Source organism: Leuciscus leuciscus (assembly GCF_965113295.1).
Source record: "Leuciscus leuciscus genome assembly, chromosome: 24".
NCBI lineage: Eukaryota > Metazoa > Chordata > Actinopteri > Cypriniformes > Leuciscidae > Leuciscus > Leuciscus leuciscus.
The window spans coordinates 11086000-11107231 of NC_138723.1; the positions used below are offsets into that span (position 1 = coordinate 11086000).

At 38.6% G+C, this 21232-nt stretch overlaps 1 protein-coding gene across 1 annotated transcript; it reads right to left on the bottom strand.

Annotated features, from left to right (window-relative positions):
* Window positions 1–1833: 1833 nt before the first annotated feature.
* Window positions 1834–14494, bottom strand: sftpba (surfactant protein Ba). Its single transcript, XM_082158167.1, has 11 exons — window positions 14343–14494; window positions 13904–13968; window positions 13073–13147; window positions 10127–10249; window positions 9849–9962; window positions 9688–9768; window positions 7736–7916; window positions 7258–7400; window positions 7085–7165; window positions 2169–2276; window positions 1834–2041 (listed from the first exon to the last, which is right to left on the bottom strand). The coding sequence occupies exons 1-11, from the start codon at window positions 14392–14394 to the stop codon at window positions 2006–2008; spliced, it is 1059 nt and encodes a 352-aa protein (XP_082014293.1). The 5' UTR covers window positions 14395–14494; the 3' UTR covers window positions 1834–2005.
* Between the last annotated feature and the right edge of the window lie 6738 nt (window positions 14495–21232).

Below are 21232 nucleotides of genomic sequence, written 5' to 3' on the forward strand. Positions count from 1 at the left end.
AAAGCCTCAGTGCTTTACCAGTACTTACCCTATTAATTCCTATGGAAGCAGTAAGGGTGTACGAAGGGTGCGTCTCAATCAGCTCCCTAGGTCATGAATCATCGTGCACATGAATTTGGGAACTAATAAGGACATTAGGAACCCTGGCTCACTACTCATTGGGACACTTGGACACTACTTCCGGCGACATGACAATGACCTCTTTGTACAACATCGTGCAGCATTTCAGCCGTAAATAAATGATACATGTTTACCTGTCTAGCGATGTATGTTCATGCTGAAGTATAATTCAGTAATGGTTTGTATTTTAAAAATACATTGTGTGTCATTGTGTAATGAGTCGGCTCACATGATTTATGTTTCGCGCTTCAGAACTTCCATTAAGGGAACAGTGAGCTCCCTGGTTTAAATTGTGTATTGTGGGTCTTTTTAGGGAGAAAATGTTTCAGTGCACTGGCAGGATTTTGCAATTGAGACAACACTTAAAATGGTCGAGTCCCTGATCAGTGCCCTGACTACTGAACTATAGGGAGCTGATTGAGATGCACCCTTAGTTTGTTGACAGGTGGCTTCTCCATTTTGGTTATTTTGTTAAATAAATAATGACACGGTGTAATATGTCATGTGTTGTTGTTCGCCTGAGGTTGTACTGTTAAGACCTGCCAAGGACCAGATGATTTTTATTATGTTCTGATATGTAAAACCATAGACTACAAAGAGGGCGTCCTTTCTTTTTCACATGAATGCCACATGTATTTTCATATGTGCCACCACCATTATAAAAAATTGAATGCCCTGATGTAAATCTTTAAAAGTATTTCTGCTGTCTTTACTGTTGACTTTAATATACATTAAGGGTCAAGAAATAAATATGAAATCTAAATATAGAGCTAGCCATTTACTGTAGCTATTCTGCATTTTGGACAGTGTCATTCAACATTTAATATTACTTGCAATAATTTACCATGGTAATAGTTTCAGCTAAAATACTATAGTACCATACTAAAGTATTTTGACGTTTTTATGACAGTGGTGTTGTTCCAAGTGTAGGACCAATAAGGTTGATTCAGGGTAAATGAGTTATCCCCCCCAGTTATCTCAAGGCAAAATGTGTCCATAGTTACTATGATATTTAACAGAAACTATGGTTACTATGGAAAATATTTCCGTAATATAGTAAACATCATCTGATAAAAATGTAAGTGAGCAGTTTTAGTTAAAAATGTACCTTATCACTGATCAAATGTTTATGCACTACTAAATTAATCATATCTAAGATAATATTGTTAATGTCCTTTGAATTGACCTCCCTGAAGGCTTGTGCAATCACTGAAAAGAATGATAAAGTATTTTAAGATTAATGATGTTGCTTAAGCAACACCCTTTTTGTTAAAATAACAACTGCCCCTTAAAACATGTTTTTATATCAAGTCTGTTGTATTTTATCTTGTTTGCTGAAGATATCATCCAAGCCTATGACTCTGTGACCCTCGTTTTCAACTTGAAAATCAAATAGAACCATGAAGATCCAGGAAAGGATGAAGAATAATGAGGCATTGGTCCAGTCGGTCCATCAGCATCATATAGGCTACATTGTTGATGCACAGATGCTGAGATTTTGTTAAAACTCACACAAATGCTGGAAAACCCTGACCTTTGATTAGAAGAAAACACAACAACATACTTTCAACACTCAAAAATCAATCAATAAAACATACTGGGTTTTTGTGTTCAAATGTTAATATTGACCCCTGAAGTCCACTTATATTTGATATGATGAGGAACACCAAACATATGAGTTATGATTATGAAAGAGGCCCCAGTCTGTGTGGATAAGGTTAGTAAAACTTTAATAAACTGGGTGAAATGCAAAGGAACAGTAAGATATCCAATGGATCAGAATCTTGTTCAGTACATAAAAGATTTATCAGTTTATTAGGCATTGATTGACATTTGGCAAACTATGTGTTAACATTTACCAAGAGCATGGGCAGCTGAAACAGATTTATCCCCAAACGTTCTTCTTACAGAAGGACACTGCCTGTAGGAGTTATATGAATGTGTTTAAAACAAAAATGTAACTTGCAGAACATGAGATAAAGATGATTAGAAAGCTAGAGCATGCACATATAGATTTATTAATTTAAAAGGCTTTTCAGTGCACTTACCCCACAGTCGACAGCGGTCTGGAGGTCTCTGCAGATGTAGTCCAGTCCAAGACTACAGGGGTCGGCAGCAATCGCAGGCTCCTCACCAGAAACACACAGATTTGCCCTCTAAAGAGTCCAGAAAACAGACAAATACCTCATTTACCAACATTTCAAACTATTTATTAAGCTCATTTGACAACATTTTTTTTTAGAAAGTCAACCGACATAATGTTGCGTTTAATTAAAGGTGCATTTAGTAGTTTGGTGCCAATTTAAAAAAAGATTTATGCTAGCATTATTTTAAAGTGTTTTTGTGAAGAGTAAAAATTTTCATGAGATGAAGAATTTTAATAGTTATACACTCATAGTTTTCTATAAACGTGTTTTAATTATACATGGTGCGAGTCTCTTAAAGCTACTGTGTAGGATTTTCTCCCATCTAGCGGTGAAATTGTTTATGACTACCAACTGAATATTACTTTCTAGCCCCTCCCATTCCGAGGGCTTTTTAACTCCTACTGTGGCCGTATTATTTCAAATCTGCCGGCAGTCGCGAGTAATCTCCCCCTCGCATTCGTCACGGTGCCACTGAGTGTAAAAACGCGAAAGGCGAAGCTTGAATTTCCAGGTATGTCCCTCTTTGGCTTATGTATTTTCAAGATGGAGGCGCAACATGGCTGCCACCATTCGAGAGACTCGCTCGTATGTATTCTAAATGGCAGATTCTACGCTTACGAGAATACTTGATTAGTTGGTAGAAGTAATTACACATTAATGAGCACATATCATTTTGAAAGAACAAAGTGTTTTTTGCTAAGAATCAACTTAAAAAATTACACAGTGTAGCTTTGAGACTGATTTTTACTTCTGCGTCGGACCTACGCTGTATCTTCTACGCTGTAGGCTACGCGTTGGTTCTAGCAGACCAATCACAGTGCTTGCAGTCCACGTAGAATTGACGCGTTGTTACATTTTTGGAGAGGTGCACGTCAAGGACAGGTACGCCGAAGGGTACGCGTGCTACACACAGCCTACGACGTAGCTACGGCGTTAGTTCGACACAGAAGTATAAATTGTGCTTAAAGGGTTAGTTCACCCAAAAATGAAAATTCTGTCAGTAATTACTCACCCTCATGTTAGTAAAGACAATGTTTAAAATAGGCCAAGTGACTACAGTGGCTCAACCATAAGTTTATCAAGCGACGAGAATACTTTTTGTGCGCAAAAAAACAAACAAAAATAACGACTTTATTCAACTATTCAGTTTATTCGGTGAGTCTCTTGTACATCAGAGCGTAGGCTCACTATTGGCCAGCATCACCCGCATCACACACATGACCAGCGTCGGCCAATAGTGAGCCTACATTCTGACAAAAAATTATTCTCGTCGCTTGATAAACTTATGGTTGAGCCACTGTAGTCACTTGGACTATTTTAAACATTGTCTTTACTAACTTTCTGGCCGGCAAGTTTCAATTACATAAAAGCCTATGGAGGAGTGAGACAGCTCTCAGATTTAATCAAAAAATATCTTAATTTGTGTTCCGAAGATGAACGAAAGTCTTACGGGGTTAGAACAACACGAGTGTGAGTAATTACTGACAGAATTTTCATTTTTGGGTGAACTAACCCTTTAAGTTTAGCCTACTTCGGCATACTGAAATGACGTGACCCGCAATGTTTCAGTGATCCCCACTATCATTCGCTGCCTCCTAGATTTGCTAGTAGCATAATGTTGTTTGGTGATGAGAAGAATGAAAATTTTACAATAAAAACACTTATTATAGTGCTTTACCAGCGGAGACATCTGTATAGGTACGTCATATACAAGATGCAAGATTTGAAACTACGGAGTTGTGATGCCCTATTTTTTTTTAACAGGTAAGATATTTAGGCTAGTTATTGTGTAGACTGCTCTCTAAAACCAAAGTCATTTAAAAAAAAAAACTCAAGAGACGATCATGCAGATCCACATTAATGGCAAAGCAGCATCTAACACAATTGTGTTAGCATTTAGGTACTTAAACTACACGAAGAACAGCAATGCTAATGCTAGAGCTAAGTGACTAATGAATGCTCCTTTGACAATGCAACAGAGTTGGAAATCCCTCGGCTGGAAGGCTGGTAGTACATTAATAAGACAAAAGGTCACAATTTTGTAAACAAAACAACTTTGCCAGGTTGTAATACTTAAGTTTTTCCCCTTTCCCTTAAAGTCCAACTGAAATCAAAATGGACCGTATTTACTTTGTTAGCGCATATTACTAGTCTTGCGGTGAACAATTAATCCGTGCAAGTTAAAAAAGACAAAAAAAATTTTTGGCTTCGTAATCTTTAATCAAAATCTGAAAATGCCCCTCCCCTCTGCATTGGAGGACCTTCCCTGATGACGTAGGTTTGAGGACTTAGGTTGGGAAACGCTTAACCACTCCCCTCAAATCGTTAGTCTGAAATGAGCGAAAGATGGAGAGGAGGAGCGCTAGAGTAAAACCCTGCCCTCTGTTCAATATTCCTTTTCACTGGGAAATACGTCACAGCACTGGAGAAAAGTCGTTTGCAACTTCCGGTTCACGCAGACTTTAAATATTGAAAATCCTGTCATCATACTCAATCATGTCAGGTAAAACCCATAAGTCTTTCATTCATCTTTAGACACAAATAAAGACATTTATAATATTCGCTCATAATTCTGTCCATTTATTTAAAGACATAAAAGTAATCCATAAGATTCAGGCTGTTTCGAAAGCTCAAACGTGCGCGCAAGCGCGAGATCCAATCAGGTTTGTTCTTGCGCATGATGCACGTTTGAGCTGATTTGCTTTATGTTTATATATGTGGAAAAAACTGCACAATTTAAATTTGTTTATCATATAAAGCGGCCGATCGCATCTCGTTAGAAGACTTGGATTGAACCTGCTCGCTACGTGTAACACTTAAGGTGTTTATTTTCCAAACCTTGGGAAATGACAGTAAAGGGGCTTTATGCAACACTCACCGTTTTTTAAGAGATTACTTAAGGGAAAAATAGATATTTAAGGGAAATTCTTAGGGTGTATGATGCTTCATCTAAAGAAATGGTTATTTTTTTGCAACACCCTTAAAGTAACAACATGTAACTTTTCAACCTTCATAATATATTTCCAAGACCCTTGTGATAGTACATCGACTTACAATAGGTTGAATGAGACGTCTGCCAGAGCCTGACGGGGTCTGTATCGCTTTTACTGGCACTATGTAACTTCGGGGTGCGGGTAGTAACCAGCGCTCAAAAAGAACGACAAAATTCGACTGCTTTACGGCATACGTCACTTCGCCCACCACTTCCTCAAATGTGGCCAACCAGCGCGTTTGTTTTCGTACGTCTGTTTTCGTCATGGCTGAAGCAGCAGCGAAACGTAAGAAGCCAAAGGTTTTGTCGGAGTAGAGTCGGAAGAGGAAAAGGGAGAGTGATAAACTGAAAGGCAGGACGAGGATCAATATTGGTCGAGCGTTTGCTCGCTGGCGTGAGCTTATGGAGGAGGAGAGTTACCAGACCGATGCTGACTTGGCCGTCATGCTGTTGAACTAGTAAGTAACTGTAAATTGCTTGCATACTATCTATAGTTTTTCTAATCTGTTGTCTGCCTGGCTACGTTACGGAAACTATCTGGTCCTCCATTTATTTATCTTCATGAATCAGCTAGTAGATGAGCGAATTATCAATCTGGTAGCTAGTAAACACTAACATGGTAGTTTTAGATGGTTAGGATGCTATCGCTATCATTCTCGTTCAGATTTGAGCATTGCAATCGACATGCAAATCGCAAATGTTTGAGTTAAAATGTTTAGTCTAATAAACATGTATAACTTATGAAAGGGGGAAGATTAATATTATCATTGCCCATATGAAAAAAACCTGCATGCTTCATATACAGTAACCGTAAATCATTTTACGACAGCGGTAATGGACAATTCCGCTTCCAACCTGTAGGGCGACCGCAGAGGAAAAGTTCCATGTTGTTGCTTTAAGTTTAAGGGAAACCTAAGGGCGTTCTTAAGGGAAAATTACACGTAAGGTGCTTTATGCAACCGGCCACAGGATTTCAAAACCCCCAACCTTAAGTGTTCAGTTTTGGTTTTGCCACAATGTTTTTCTGTGGGCATAAATGATACCTCACCCACCTAGCAATCTCATAGCGCCATGCTGAAACACCACTCTGAAAACCTTAGCAACTGCATAGCAACACCCTGGCTTCATGTTCAGATAAACATTAAAGTCACCATGAAATAAAATGTACAATCCATTTTTTTTTCTCAGAATATTGCAGCGTTTATTATAAATTATTTATCCGTGCACATCATTATTTTATTTCTAAATTATGCGCCCTCGTAATCTGTTATAAAAATATGCTCCCCTCCCTCTGCAACAACTTCTATTCTCTGATGATGTATTTACTGGCTCTAGGGCGGGGCAACCTGTCACTCACATGAGATCCACCAATAGCAAACCACAACCATCCAATCAAGTCCCGCCCCACATTTTTTCTTATTCGAGAAGCCATTTTACTTGGATATACGTCACTATAGAGAAGGAAAGACTGTCACAACTTCAGTTTCATGCCAACATTAAAGGTGCGGTCACAATTACCGTGGTTTTGTATACATTTACTGGTGAAATCCTGTCAGTTGAATAGGAATCCTTGCGATCGGGAATTTCATGTGAGGGCGAAAGATTTCCCCACACAGATTTCACATCGGATTCAAGTTGGTCAAGCAAGTTCGCCCACAGAAAGAATCCATTGACCAACAGGAAGCCTGAAAACCTGCCTGGTTTGACAGTGACTTCTGTGTGCTTCATACATTACTACACTATTGACAAGGTGGAATTTTAAGGCAGCAAAAAGGTCTATTGTCCAATAAATTTTTTTCAGAAAGTTAAAGAATCTAGTAGTTACCATACAAATATCCAGCGGCCCCTGTGGTTTGCTCAGAAGCACACGTAGCTGGTTCCCATGATGCTGCACGTACGCATCACACTAGACGAGATATAGAAATGATTATACATTTTTACATTTTACAAATTCAGGGCACTCAAAGGTCGGTAATTCAGAGCAGCTTTATGTCTAACCTTCGGCATGGCACCATTGTGCAGCTGGCAGACGGTGTCGAGGAATGAAGCAACCTGGCGCTCGGTGGCATTGGAGCCCAGACGCATTCGAGTCAGAACCGCCAACGTCAGACAAGAATCACAATCAGAAGGTGCCGGAGGCGCTGTTCAAGAAAGAGAGAGGGATGAAGAAACAGAATGGGAGGCAGATAGATTTATCTAAACCAGGGGTGTCCAAACCTGTACCTTGAGGGCCACTGTCCTACAGAGTTTAGCTCTAACCCCAATTAAACACACCTCCACCAGCTAACCAAGGTCTTCAGACTCACTAAACTTCCTGTTTGAGCTGGTTGGAGCAAAACTGTGCAGGACGTTGGCCCACCAGGAACAGGATTGGTCTCCCCTGGTCTATAATTAGCAATTTTGTGAATTATTCCTTTATTGATGTTCAGAAGTGTTAAAGGCAAAAATCAGCACAAGACAATGTCTGAACTCTAACCGTTGATGGGACGCTCCCGTATTTCACAAAGACGAAGGAGAGTGCATATGAAGTTAGGAGAGGTGTTGTCCAGTAGCGTGTCAACCAAGAGTTGGACGTATTTTTCAACCAACTTATTGCACTGTGTCTGAATCAGAGGAAACTCGCTGCAAAAATTCTCAAGCAGGATAGTTATGATGCTCTGTAGGGGAGGAAAAACACAAAACACGGGTTCAGGGTTTTCGCTTGATGTGACCTTTCTTTTCCATAGTGAAAAAATAAATCATTATGCAAGTGACATTTCAGTCCAATAAACTTTCAGAATTTAGTTTTTCAAAGAAGGTGTTTGTTTTATTTCTCCATATCTTTTTAGATAACTGGTATCAATCTCAGACAGGTTTGTTAAATCGTTTGCCAGGTCTACTTAAATGGAAACCCTACTTAAAGAGGTTGATCCACATTATTAAGCAAGTCACAGTTTTCATACAATATGGGAAAGAAGAAAGATCTTTCCCAGACAGCAACATAGTGTAGGCCCAGATCCGGCCCACATCTGGAATCCGCATGAACCAGATGCGGCCCGAATCTGGGCCGACACATGTTGCTGTCTGTGTTCTGAAGATGAAAAGCATGAAATGGCGCAATATTATGCAAAAGGCATGAAAACAACTAATATTGTGTTAAAACTGAATGGAGATTATCGAACTATCATAAGATTTGCACAAGAGAACACGAGCACAAGAGAACTCGGTCAGATAAAGGCTTAAGGAAAGTTTCTGTCAAAAAAAGAAACTTGCTGGAGTCTCAAGAACTTCTCCATACAGGCTGGCAGTTGTGCGCAAAGTTGCATTTCATTGTGTTGCATTTCAAGCTCACAAAGAGAAACATTTGATACTGAGATTGATAACAGTTATCTAAAAAGATATGGAGATGTTTATTGTACTGAGAAATCCCACTGATATGTCACTTGCATAATAATTTGGAACACCGTGTATTTTGACTCATTATTTAATCAGAGAAAACATACGATTTTGAAGATGATTAGATCAACAATGCAGCATACTACATTTTAGAACATTTAATTAAACTTTCGCTTATTAGGTAAAATAAATCCCTGGTGAAAAAGAAGTACACTTTAGCATACTTTTAAAAAGAGTACTTATTGCTGAGATAATATGCTATAAATGCAAACGGAATGTAATGTTTTCGAACACTTAAATGCATGTTAATGGCAATTAAAGGAAATGTATTATAGTACAAACTTATATTAAATGTAGTTATCTGACCTTTAAAGTTTTTTTTGTCCCACTCAGGTAGGACTTAAGTACATCTTTATATGTAATTTCAGAATTACTCCTGTCATCTTTAAAATATGGATTACGTACTGCTGAGTGTACTCACATGCATTTATGGTGAACTAAAATATACTTTTAATGTAATTTCTAATGAAACATCCCAGACAGTGACAAAGTGTCAGCCCAGATCCGGCCCACATCTGGCACACATGGATTCCTCACTTGCCAGATGTGGGCCGGATCTGAACCGACACTATGTTGCTGTCTGTGATGTATGTCATGTACAGTATTTAAATATATATTTCAATTTAGTACATTTCAAATATACCAACTTTAAATGTAATCCGAATAACACACTACAGTTAAAATTATAATTAAGTAGGCTGTTTTACTTGTGCTTTATAAGTGTAGTTCTTTAAAGCATGACAACATTTATTAAAACATAATGATTTAAAATGTACTTTAAAGTAAAACTAAAGTGTGCTCTCTTAAAATACACTTGGCTTTTTATTTGATTAAGATTATATTATAAATTATAGTTAAAGAAATAAAGATTTGAACTACAAGTGCACATTCAACAATTAAGTGCATTAAGAGTGTAAACCGCACACAAATCAGTAGGAAATATGCCATTATTCTGATTCTGAACTCCATGTGTAATGTGATTGTGAATTTCACCTCAGTCCTCTCTCTGGGAAACAGATACCCAAGTGCGCTCACAACGTATGAGCAAACAGAGCACTGAATGGATCCCTCCATCTGTGTTAGAGAGCAGAGGAACTTAAGTCAGCTATGCAGAACATGCAAAAAAAAAAAAAAAAACATCCTCTGAATGTTACCTTCATAGTTTCCAATGGCACAGTTTTTGCCATGTGATTAAGTAACAGATCTTTCATCCTCCCACTGTCACGGCCTCCACACAGTCCAAGAAAAATACAGATGTCATTTGGATTCTGCAGAGAGAGATTGAAAGACTTGTGATTTTGACTGTTGCATCTTTTTGTTATATGTACGTTTTCAAACCCATGTGCATTCATTTTACCACTTAATATGCACAATACAATATCCTATCGGTCAAACGCAGTCTAATCTAACTATAAAGCTGTGAGCTACTCACCATTATTCCGCTTATGAAGGCAATGGCCAGAGGAAGCATCTTTTCCACCTCAGTGTGGCAGAGTTTAGTGACTTTGGGAGGCAACTTATCACACACTTGCTCAAGACTGGCAGTTAATTTTGCCTAAAAATTAAGATAAATGATTGCATTGAAGTTACGTAAGAAAAGAGAATCCCACATACACATGATCTGATTACTTTTTTTTTTTTTATTGTCCAGAAATGTTATATCTGTCTATTATGATAAAATAATAATCTTTAAATTAATGCAGTTTTTTTTATGATTTTTATTTTATTTACCTTTAAATTCTTTAATTGTATTATTTTAATTGAAAATAAGCATATTTGTACATTATTTTACACACACACACACACACACACACACACACACACACACACAAAAAAAGAGACCAGAAAAAAGAACTAGTTCCATTCCAATTTCACTGACCTCTAGTGGAAAAAAAGATATGAATCTGCATTTTATGATTATTGCCACTAGAGATACCTATAGTTTCTCTATGGAGATTCTATATAGAGCAAATAAACTGGAATATGGGAACAAAACTTAATATAAATTCAAAACATAAATGCATTTTATTAATTATCTATTTCTATGTGTGAGTGGTGTATGTGTTCTGCAATGGGGATATTCTCATCCAGTCATTTGTGCATGTGTATGTTCTGGATTGTGTCAGAGTTTTTTTTTTTTTTTTTTTGACAAATACCCCCCATTTTTTCCATTTCCCCTTCATTCCTTATGGGGATCAAATTGACCTGCAAGTGAAGGTTTTGTTACTATTTTTATTACAACTAAAAAACACCTTGAAACCAGACAAATGTTTTTTGTGTGTGTATTCCCCTTTCAAGTGTAAAAGTTTGAAGCAGACCACTCAGATGAACACCTGATTTTTTTTTTTTTAAAAACAGAAAAAAAAAGTAATTTCAGGTAAAAATGACCCAAGGAGAAGAGTAGGGTTAAAACTCTATGAATGCCATTGCATTAGATACATATCAAACCAAGTGGCATTTATTGTAAATAAAGACAGTACAAGAAGACTTTTCAAATAAAACATTTCACCAAAACCATAAAACAAAAATATTTGGACACATTCTAGTAGTTGAACATTAGCGGATCATGTTCATAGGTAAAGTGATGTACTGCACCTGTACAAGCAGGTGAACGTTTTTTGAAAGTCGATCCTACATTGGTTAGACCTCAGAAAAGCTTGTGCAGTTTTGTTTACAGATGCCAGTTGGTTTGATACTTTTCAGTCTAATGTAATGCCTGTGGTGTCTTAAAGGAATATTCCAGGTTCAGTACAAGTCAAGCTCAATCAACAGTATTTGCAATATGATTTTGTTTACAACAATTTTTTAATTTTTTTATTGTCCCTCCTTTTCTTGAAAAAAAAAGCAGATATCTTGGTTACTGTGAGGTACGTACAATGGAAGTGAATGAGGAAAATTCATAGCCTAAACTTTGACGTACCTTTTTTAAAAGTACAACCACAAGACGTAAATGATCATGATGTCAACACGATTTAGTGTGAAGAAAAATCCAGCACACTTTCATGGCAATTGATAACTATTTTTACAATTTGGCGAAATGGCAGCGAATTTGGATTTTATTTTTAATATTTTTGCACGATCTGCTTACGGCCCACTGACGGTTAGGTTTAGGGTAAAAATAAAAATAAAATAAAAACTTGTCAACATTTGTCATTTTTTTCATGAGATCCAAAAAAAAATTGCTTATAAAAAAAAAAAAAATTCTGTGTAAAGTTATATATAATTTTACAACTTCAAGTCATAACACAACAAGCATAAAAATGCTGAGAACAACTTTACAGTTTAAGAAACACAATTTAACAGAATAATTAATGGAAGGCTTTTATAAAAAAATTCACTTTTCTACTGTAGAAAACTCCAAAATATGGCCCCATTTACTTTAATTAGAAGTGCCTCATTGTGAACCTCCATTTTTTTTTACAAAAGAAAACAAGGGATAAATAAAAATGTGTTGTGATAATCTCCAATATTTAACAAGTGTGCTCCATTGAGCCTAAAACAGAATATTCCTATAATTAAGAGAACAAAATATCATGTCATTGTATATTGAATGTAAGGCTCATTGTAAATCGGATGTGTTAGTACAGATATAATACAGGGTCTTTGAAGGACCATATCTGAACGATAAGTGGACAGGTGAGAAACACCAAATTCACCAGATTTGTGAGTGAGAAGTTCAAAAAGTGACACCATGAATAGAACCGAAGCAATTCACTTCTGCTTTTCAATACAACTTCCTTATTTATTAGAAATACTATTTAAAACATGCTGAAAATCATGCAAATTTGAGATAAATTAAGCTGCAGTCATGTTAAGACTTTCTCAAAAGCTTCGACATTGATTGTAAATCATGATTTTCAGTTTTAAACAGCAGCACTCTCACCTCAATCTGTTTCTCCTAGATAAAAGTAAAACACTGTATCTCAGACATCAGCCAAGAAACCATGAATATTTTTTATTCACTATTACATCTGTCTGGATGTGCATGTGTGAGTTTGTGTGTGCATGTGTGAGTGCGTGTGCATGTGTGAACGTGCGTGTCTGTGTTCACCTGGTAAACCCTACGTTGTGCGACCAAGATGTCCCCACAAGGACAGTAATACCAGTTATTTTGTATCTTGTGTGGACATTTTTGGTCCACTTGGGGAAACAACTTATAAATCATACTAAGTGATGTTTTTTTTAAATGTAAAAATGCTGAAAGTTTTCTGTGATTGGTAGGGTTAGGGCGTAGAATATACAGTTTGTATAGTGTAAATATCATTGTTTATGGAATGTCCCCATTAAACATGAAAACCCAATATATATATATATATATATATATATATATATATGTATGTGTGTGTGTGTGTGTGTGTGTGTGTGTGTTTGATCATACCTGAAAGTCTTGATTGGAAACGAGGTCCTTCACGAGCTCAAAAATCTGAGTGCAGTCCTGACACATGTCGCCCATCTACAGAATATAAGATATAAGAGAATGTTCAAAGGCCTAGTGCCCATTAACACTGTAAAAAAAAATTACATCCCCAAGTCAAAAATTTCTAGTGACTGATAACATCTAAATTTTTCAATTAGTCTGACGTATTATTTCTCATTGAGCCAATGTTAACAGACTATTGCAACAAGAATTGCATCTAAAAAAATTTAGATGTAACCAGTCACTTGAAAATTTTGACTTGGAGAGGTTAGAATTTTTTTTACAGTGTTGCTTTATGTGTATTTTTTATCTTATCAAATGTTTAACCTTAAGGGTGGAGAAATAAAAGAGAAGTGAGAGCTCTGGTACTCTTAAAAGTTTGTGGTTTGTGTATTTCAGGAACTGTGTGAAAGAGTTTGAGGATATGAAAATTATTACTTCTATTTTCTCTAATCAGTCAATTTCGTCTTAGAAACCAAACTATGGATTTAATATGAAAAAAAATAAAAAATTAAGTATGAAATTGTATAAATTTATCACAATAATTTTGGATTTGCAATATGTGTTAATGACATTTTATCATTTTATCATTTTACTCTGCCTTATATTGGTTTTGTTTCTTAAAAAAAAAAAAAACGACTTCCAGGCTAAGGAAATAATATCAGTCCAACCAGTGTTTGAAATGCAGACTGACAGGGTCGAGTCAACTTTAAAGAAGTCAGTACCTAGGCTATGTAACAAAAAAAAACGAGAGAAAAAAAAAGCAAAGCATTTCAGATTCCTAAAACTCACCACAGTGTCATCCGCACCCATCGAGACTTTATCCATGCCTGTTGTATTAACAGATCTTGTTTTGACTGTTAAAAACAAAATCACTTTTTCATTAACCTCCACTTAACTGAAGATGAAAACGAATTGCATGCATTTGGAAAATAAATAACAGTATGAGAATATCACTAAGAAATTTGTATAGATTTAAAAATTCAAATAAATGTACACAAGGTTTGGGTAGATATTTGGAGAAAAAATTACTTTTTTTTTATTGAAATAAGGAAAACTTTTTAATGTAACTATAATATCTGATTATATTTCTTGTCACACTATATTATTCCATATTTTTAATTCAGTATCATAACATTAAATAACATTAACATTAAAAAAGCACTACAGATGTATATAGACATTCACACAGAACGTATCAATATTACCGTCATCATAGCAGTTCATTTACCTGAACCCAGAAGGGCAGTGAAAAAGAGGAGCTCCAGTTTGAAGGCAGTCATGTCTTCAGTCACCTCGGCTAGAAGAACTAATGTAAAATTCTCAAATTTGCCCCTGTATATAGCGATGGGAAGGTTCAGCTCAAAGAGGAACTACCCTTTATATGTGACGCCCCAAAAGCACAACCCAGACGTGATAACATAGACCCTTCACTGTGCAAACGAGAAAGCTGTGCGTCGACAAATAATGTTGCTTGATCACACTATTTGACAGCCAGGAAAGCCAATATTTGTCATGTTTCTATACCATTAGTTATTAGTGATTCTTGCTAAGTCAAGCAGTGCTATGGCTCATAGTCAGGTTAGAGATTCATTCTAAAAGATCAAGTAGACTTACACTGATGGAGGGACCCGACTTGTTTCAGATCTATGAGGAAGACAGAGAAGCCTCTAGTTTAAGACTAGGAAGACCTACAGAACTGAAGGATCGATTTATTGTTCTGATTAATATTACATTTTCAGAAGTAAAAAAATTAAAATAAAATTATATTAAAGTTATGTAACCACAATGTTGCACTGCTGTAAAAGACCGCACAATACTCTCAGCTTGGCATCAGTGCAGTTCCTCCAGTTCACAGCTGTACTGAAACTGAGCAGAGCTGGCACAAACCCAGAACAATGGTAAGTTTATGTGAATTTTAAGAATAGGATAAATGATTATTGCTTTCCTAACACTGTCCACTGAGGCACACAAACAGTAGGTCTTAAAGGCAACTCATCTGCTCTTTAATAGACCAAGACTATGTGTCAAATTAGTGAGATGTCCAAAACATGCATTGATGGTGGGCCTTCAGAAACATGCAGGTCTGGAAAACACTGGCTCATCCTAAAGTGACCATTGGTATTCCTAGGGAGTCCGACCAGGTCTTATCAGTGGGATGATGTTTCTATCTGCACAACCTTGAGTTATCACATATAGATAAGTCAGATAGAATGGTATGTGTATTTGGCGTGCTGTCCGAGGAGAGGGCTCCGAGCTCGGTATTTTGGCCCGAACCCAATGTGCGTATAGATACATAGGCCTTCACCAATGCTAACTGGGTAGACATGTTGATAACTGATTGTTCACTGCTGGTTGGAATGACGATAATTGGATAGATCATTTGAACGTGTTCCTCCCAAACTTTGTTAATAAAACATAATTTAAATTCCTTCAGAAATCTTTTTTCTTTTGCATTGTTCTGTGTACCTTCATATCCCATATGTGCTTTTAAAAAAAAATTCCCCAAAAGAATATAATATTATAATTCTATAATATTTTAGACAAAATACACATTTTAGTCTGAACTAAACTGGGGAAAAAAATGGGAAAATTCTGCAAGACACATTTTCAACAGGATATTGCATCATCAGGATCTTCTGAAGGCCTTTTGAAGACCTAAAGTATGTGGTCTTATTTTCTTTTCAGTGTATTTTATGATATTCTAACAATGACTGGGAAGGTCAATCTTTACTGTCCTGTTACCTAAATAATTTCTTAGATGTTGTGTTTATTCAAAACATTTTTGGTAGCCTAAATCAGCATGCATGTACAGCACGTGGCTATATTATATTTGCTAATTCTGTCCTAAAAATACTAAAACATATAAAAAGTCACAGTTACTCATTAGTTACTGACAATTCCCCAAATGGAGGTTTTGGGATATTTTGTCTGGTTTAGCTCACTTTTGGGTACAAATTTGTCCCCAAAATGTTAAGTTGGTACAAACACACACTTAGAAAACACAAATGCACACATGTTTCACTTCCATTGTTTTTCTATCAGGTTAATGACATTTTCTCATTATTATTATAATAATTTCTTGTTATTGATATATTATCTCATATCCCGACCCCTAAACATAACCCTCAATTTAAATAGAAATAAGTGAGGTCTGGCTCATTAGTTGGTGTTCAACAGGTTTCACTATATTAGTGAGGACATTAACACCTCACAAGTGTAGTCAAACCTGTTAACACATATGGACAAACATTCGCAGGCTCATTGAAAAACATACCTGTGGCAACATTTCTGCAAATCACAAAATGTGTACCAATGGGCTTTATGCACAGCTGCACTACTTCCTGAACTTCAGGCAGGTCCTCTGTTTCCTGTCTGACATTATTGGACAAACTGATTAATCCAGGTGGCCAGGCACACCTGGATTAATCAGTTTGTCCAATAATGTCAGACAGGAAACAAAGGACCTGCCCGAAGTTCAGGAAGTTGTGCAGCTGTGCATAAAGCCCATACATACATATTACTGCAGTTTCCAACAGAAATTAACACAAGAGGCAGTAAAACGTACTCTTTTACTAACGTAACCTTGGTTCTCTTTTTATACGGTTCACTCGTGCTCACCAGACGCAATAGAAAAAATATTTTGTCTCTGATTACTGAAGCTTATAGAATAACACAGTGAAACTGCACAAGCCTATGGTAGTGCAGAGGAGCTGAGCGAACCAATGGCTGAGCAGTGAAGCTGCACAATGGGTGAGAAAGCCAGTCGGATATCCCTCTATAAGCAGACATTCTGCCATAGGGAATCAGGTTCATTCGACTGAAGCAACGAACACCAAGTCGTGCAGCATGATAGGGGACACAGTACTCGTTCCCGTTATCACAGGGAACCAAGGTTACGTTTGTAACCAAGTACGTTCTCTTTCGATATGGTACACTTGTACTGCGTCGCTAGACACAATGGGAACTCAGGACGCATACATAAAGGCCTAAGGGTGCAAAGGCTAAGGTAGGACGATACAACGGATCAAAAACAAGGGAATTAGACTACATGTCAGAGCCGCATGGAGGGCTCTAGCGGGTTGAGCTCATGTAGAGGTCAAAGCCCAGCTTACACAGACATGTTTCCAAATGATATTATCTGGTGAATGTGGACGGCAAGGACCAGCCGGCCTCCACACAAATGTCGCTAATGTACACTCCGCTGGACCATGCCCAGGAAGAGGCCATGCCTCTGGTAGATGTGCTTTAACCCCGATGGGGCACTGTAGGCCCATCGAAACATAAGCCAACGCAATCGCATCCACTATCCAATGGGACAGTCTTTGCTTCATGACCAGAAGTGCCCTGTCCCTCGAAAAGGTCGACCTCTGCCTTCCCGAGGATATTCCAATCATGTGAACTGTTGCCCCGGAACAGTATGTCTGCCACTTGGTTCAGTCTGGCTGGCACATGTGCCAATCTCAGCGAGCGCAGGTTGGGTTGTGCCCATAAGACGAAGCATCTCATCAGTTTTTACAGAGGTCTCGATCCAAGTCCACCTTGGTGGTTTATGTAGGACTGACTGCCATCTTTTCCAATCGGACTAAGACATGGTGCCCCCTCAGATCTGGCAGGAAGGTTTTGGGGGCCAGAAAGACTGCTAGTTGAAGCCGTTTTCTATGCTCAACCAGGAGGCAGAAGTCGGCCTGCCCTCGCACAGAGCTCCCCAATCTGTGTTGGAGGCGTCTGTCAAGACCACCTTCCTTCTGGAGACCACTCCCAGGTCCATGCCAGATTGGAACCAACTAGGATCCTTCCAAGGGGTCAGGGGCATAATGCCACCGTGATCCACCTTGATGCGGAGGCGTCCGAGAAGCCAAGCGTGGGATGAAATGTTGTGTAATATGGCACATGCAACAATAATGTCACAGGTACAACCCTCAGCCTTTTCAGACACTGAAATCTTCCCTTTAGTAGGCCAAAGGCCATTTCAATGCGTCCCCTTGTCCTGGCTAGAGCTGCATTGTAACAGGTTTGTGGTCTGGGGTTTGTGTCAGGGAATGGGGTCATAAAATACTGCCTGCAGGCATAGCCCCTGTCTCCAGGCAGGGTTCTGTCATATTCACCTGGATAATGGAAAAATGCAGTTCTGTTAGGATCAGCAAGTGTATGTAATACAGTGAGCTTGATGTTTATATTTTCTCTCACCACGTTCAAATAATGTGCATAAATGTGACTCTCTGAAAATTCTTGAGTCATGCACATGCTTATGCCTGCACATGCCTGGCCATTTTGCTTCCACATTTGTGATATAGAACATAGTCACGCAGCATCTAATGCCGCTTTTCCACTACACAGTACCAGCTCGCCTCGGCTCGACTCGACTCGCCTTTGTTTGGTTTTCCACTGTGTAAAAGTTGTACCTGTACCTGCTTCCAGGTACTTTTTTTCGTACCACCTCCGGCGAGGTTCTGAGCGAGCTGAGGCGATACTAAAATGTGACGTGAAAACACGGCAGACTGCTGATTGGTCAGAGAGAATCGTCACTATTCACTGCGTCATCATTGCACGCGCCAGACGGAGTATCCTGAATAAAAAACAGCAAAAACAAAAACAAAACCATCCAAAAACAGCATACATTCGATTTCCTCCATTGTCCTGTGTGTGTGGGTAGCGGGTGTGTGTCGCGTAGAAGAAGTCACGACAGTTTCCTGCGGCGTCGCTATGACGACCAGGTACTATTGTGGAGGTACTATCTGCAATGGAAAACGGAGCGAAAAGCGAGCCGAGACGAGGCGAGTCGAGTTGAGTCGAGTCGAGCTGGTACTGGTAATGGAAAAGCGCCATAAGAGATTTTAGCCAGTCCACTGAATACTTTATTGATTCTATTCCTTTTTTTTTTTTTTTTTATATAATATTACTAATCTGGAATATTAAGAATCAACTTAAGAAACTTGCCTGCGCATTTACATTGTGAACCCCCTTTCAGTTAACAAAATCCCCTTCATTGAGGCCTTAATGGGAACGTGTGAGCAGTCTATGGCACCAATCACGTTAGGGAAGCCTGAGGGACACATACTGTATGTCATACTTATTGGCATGATTATGAGTGCATGATCTTCAATAACAATTATAATATACCTGCGTTGGCAAAAAAATAAAAAAATAAATCTGCTTTACAACCATGGGTCTTAAGTTGCTTGGACAATCCAAGATCATACAAACTCAATTAGCGACGTACGAAGGACAGACCCCGGGAAACAAACTTTAATTCAGTGACTCACTGAACAGGCAGGAAAAAATCATGGAAACTGCAGCCCGTTCTCATCCCAAGGCGTCATATATTGACGCTTTTGACATTTCGTCTACATCGAACGCACATGGCACCCTTTAGCGTCAATATGAGACGCAGATAGAAATGGGCCAGAAGGCGCCTTCTAGCGGTCTAACCCTATCCCTACACTACACCTAAACCTACCCATAACCGAACAAAGCTCTGTGCGTCTCATATTGACGCTAAAGGGTGCCATGTGCGTTCGATGTAGACGAAATGTCAAAAGCGTCAGTATTATGACGCCCAAGGATGAGAATGCGTTGGGAAACTGATAACATACCTCAACATAAACAGAGACAGGACAAGGAACTGATCAGAACACAGGGCTTAAATACATGGACTAATGAGTAAATTAACAATATAACAGGTGAACGGGACAACTAATCAGACACACTGGGAAACTGAGTCACAGAGAAACAGGGAAAAAACAATAAAATATAGGAAGCCTGATGTACGCTTCTCTCTAGCCAGATGTTGGTCCAGAGACCAGCCCGGACGAGGCCCCAGGGCGGAGTTGAGGGAGGAAGGAGCCATGGTGGAGATTTGGTAGACACCCTGGGTACAACCGATGGAGACGCTACTGGAGATGGAGACCCAGGTGGAGCTTACAAGCCGAAGAGCCCACGCTACGGAATTAGGAAACCTGAAGACTGAGGCGAGCCAGTTGGACTGAGGATGAAGGCAGAGCCGGGGGGAAGACAGAGCCAGACAGAGTCGAATGTGCATGCAGGGCAATGTCTGACCAATGCGGAGCCGGTAGGACGAGGGAGCCTGGTTGAGCCATTGGGATCATGGTTTCTGGTGGAGCTGAGGGAGGGAGGAGCCAAGGGGGAGATGGTGAGTCGACAGGCCACGGTGGAGTGATGGGTTCTGACACTGCAGGTGGACCCGGGGGATTGTCCTTTCTGGTCAGAGGTGATGACTTGAGTCTCTGAGGAAGATCCTCACATGATGGTGTTGGAGATGCAGAGAGGTTGAATGGAACCAGCGGAGGCGGGGCCGAGGGACTGGCTGTTAGAGGAGGTGGGAGAGGGAGGCTGGGAGGGATCACAGGAGATTCAGGGCTGGGCAGAACCTGCGGGGAAACAGTAAAGTCACTGCTGGGCAGAAAAAGTAGAAACCAGTGTTGGGGAAGCTACTCTGAAACTGTAGTTTGACAAGCTACTTGTAAGTTAAAGTAGTTAAACTACAGTCAAGCTACCCTTTTGGAAAAGTAGTGAGCTACACTACAAGTTACTATCAAAAAGTTGCTAGCTACATTGAAACTACTTTAGATTTTTTTTTAACAACGTATATTATAAATAACTTAATACGAGTAAGTGTCTGAGGAATGTTTTAAGTAAAACATTTAGTGTTTAAAACAATGCAATACAATTATGATTTCAAAGAGTATTGTTTTATTACACACACTACTCAAATATCTCAGACTGTTTGTCAAAGTAAAAGTGCAAAATTGCAACAAATGTAACAAAATACATCAAACTTAAATTGCATACACAGAACATTTTCCCAAAAAATACAGATTGAGAGATGGTTGCACTTTGGCAAGAAAATACATTGAACTATGAACAACCGCTCACATGTGGCACTGACAGGGAAAGCACTATCTGGTGTAGTTGCAGTAGACTGAAACCTGTCTACTTCATCCAAAACATTGACCTCCAAAGGGTCAAAATGTTATAATTTGTTATGTTACAAAAGCCTAAAAACTGAAGAGTGAGTTCGCTTGGAAAATGTTAAGTATTTTAGTTGAACTGGCATAGTTAGAGTCACTGTTATACCGCTCAAGCAAAACAGAAATGGTT

Excerpts from the sequence above, each read along its gene's own strand:
- sftpba (XM_082158167.1), bottom strand. The coding sequence starts at position 14,394 with ATGACTGCCTTCAAACTGGAGCTCCTCTTTTTCACTGCCCTTCTGGGT. Across the intron at positions 13,969-14,342 it reads CACTGCCCTTCTGGGTTCAG|TCAAAACAAGATCTGTTAAT; the intron begins GTAAATGAACTG and ends TGTTTTTAACAG. Across the intron at positions 2,277-7,084 it reads GGCCGCTGGATATTTGTATG|AGGGCAAATCTGTGTGTTTC; the intron begins GTAACTACTAGA and ends TGGACTCTTTAG.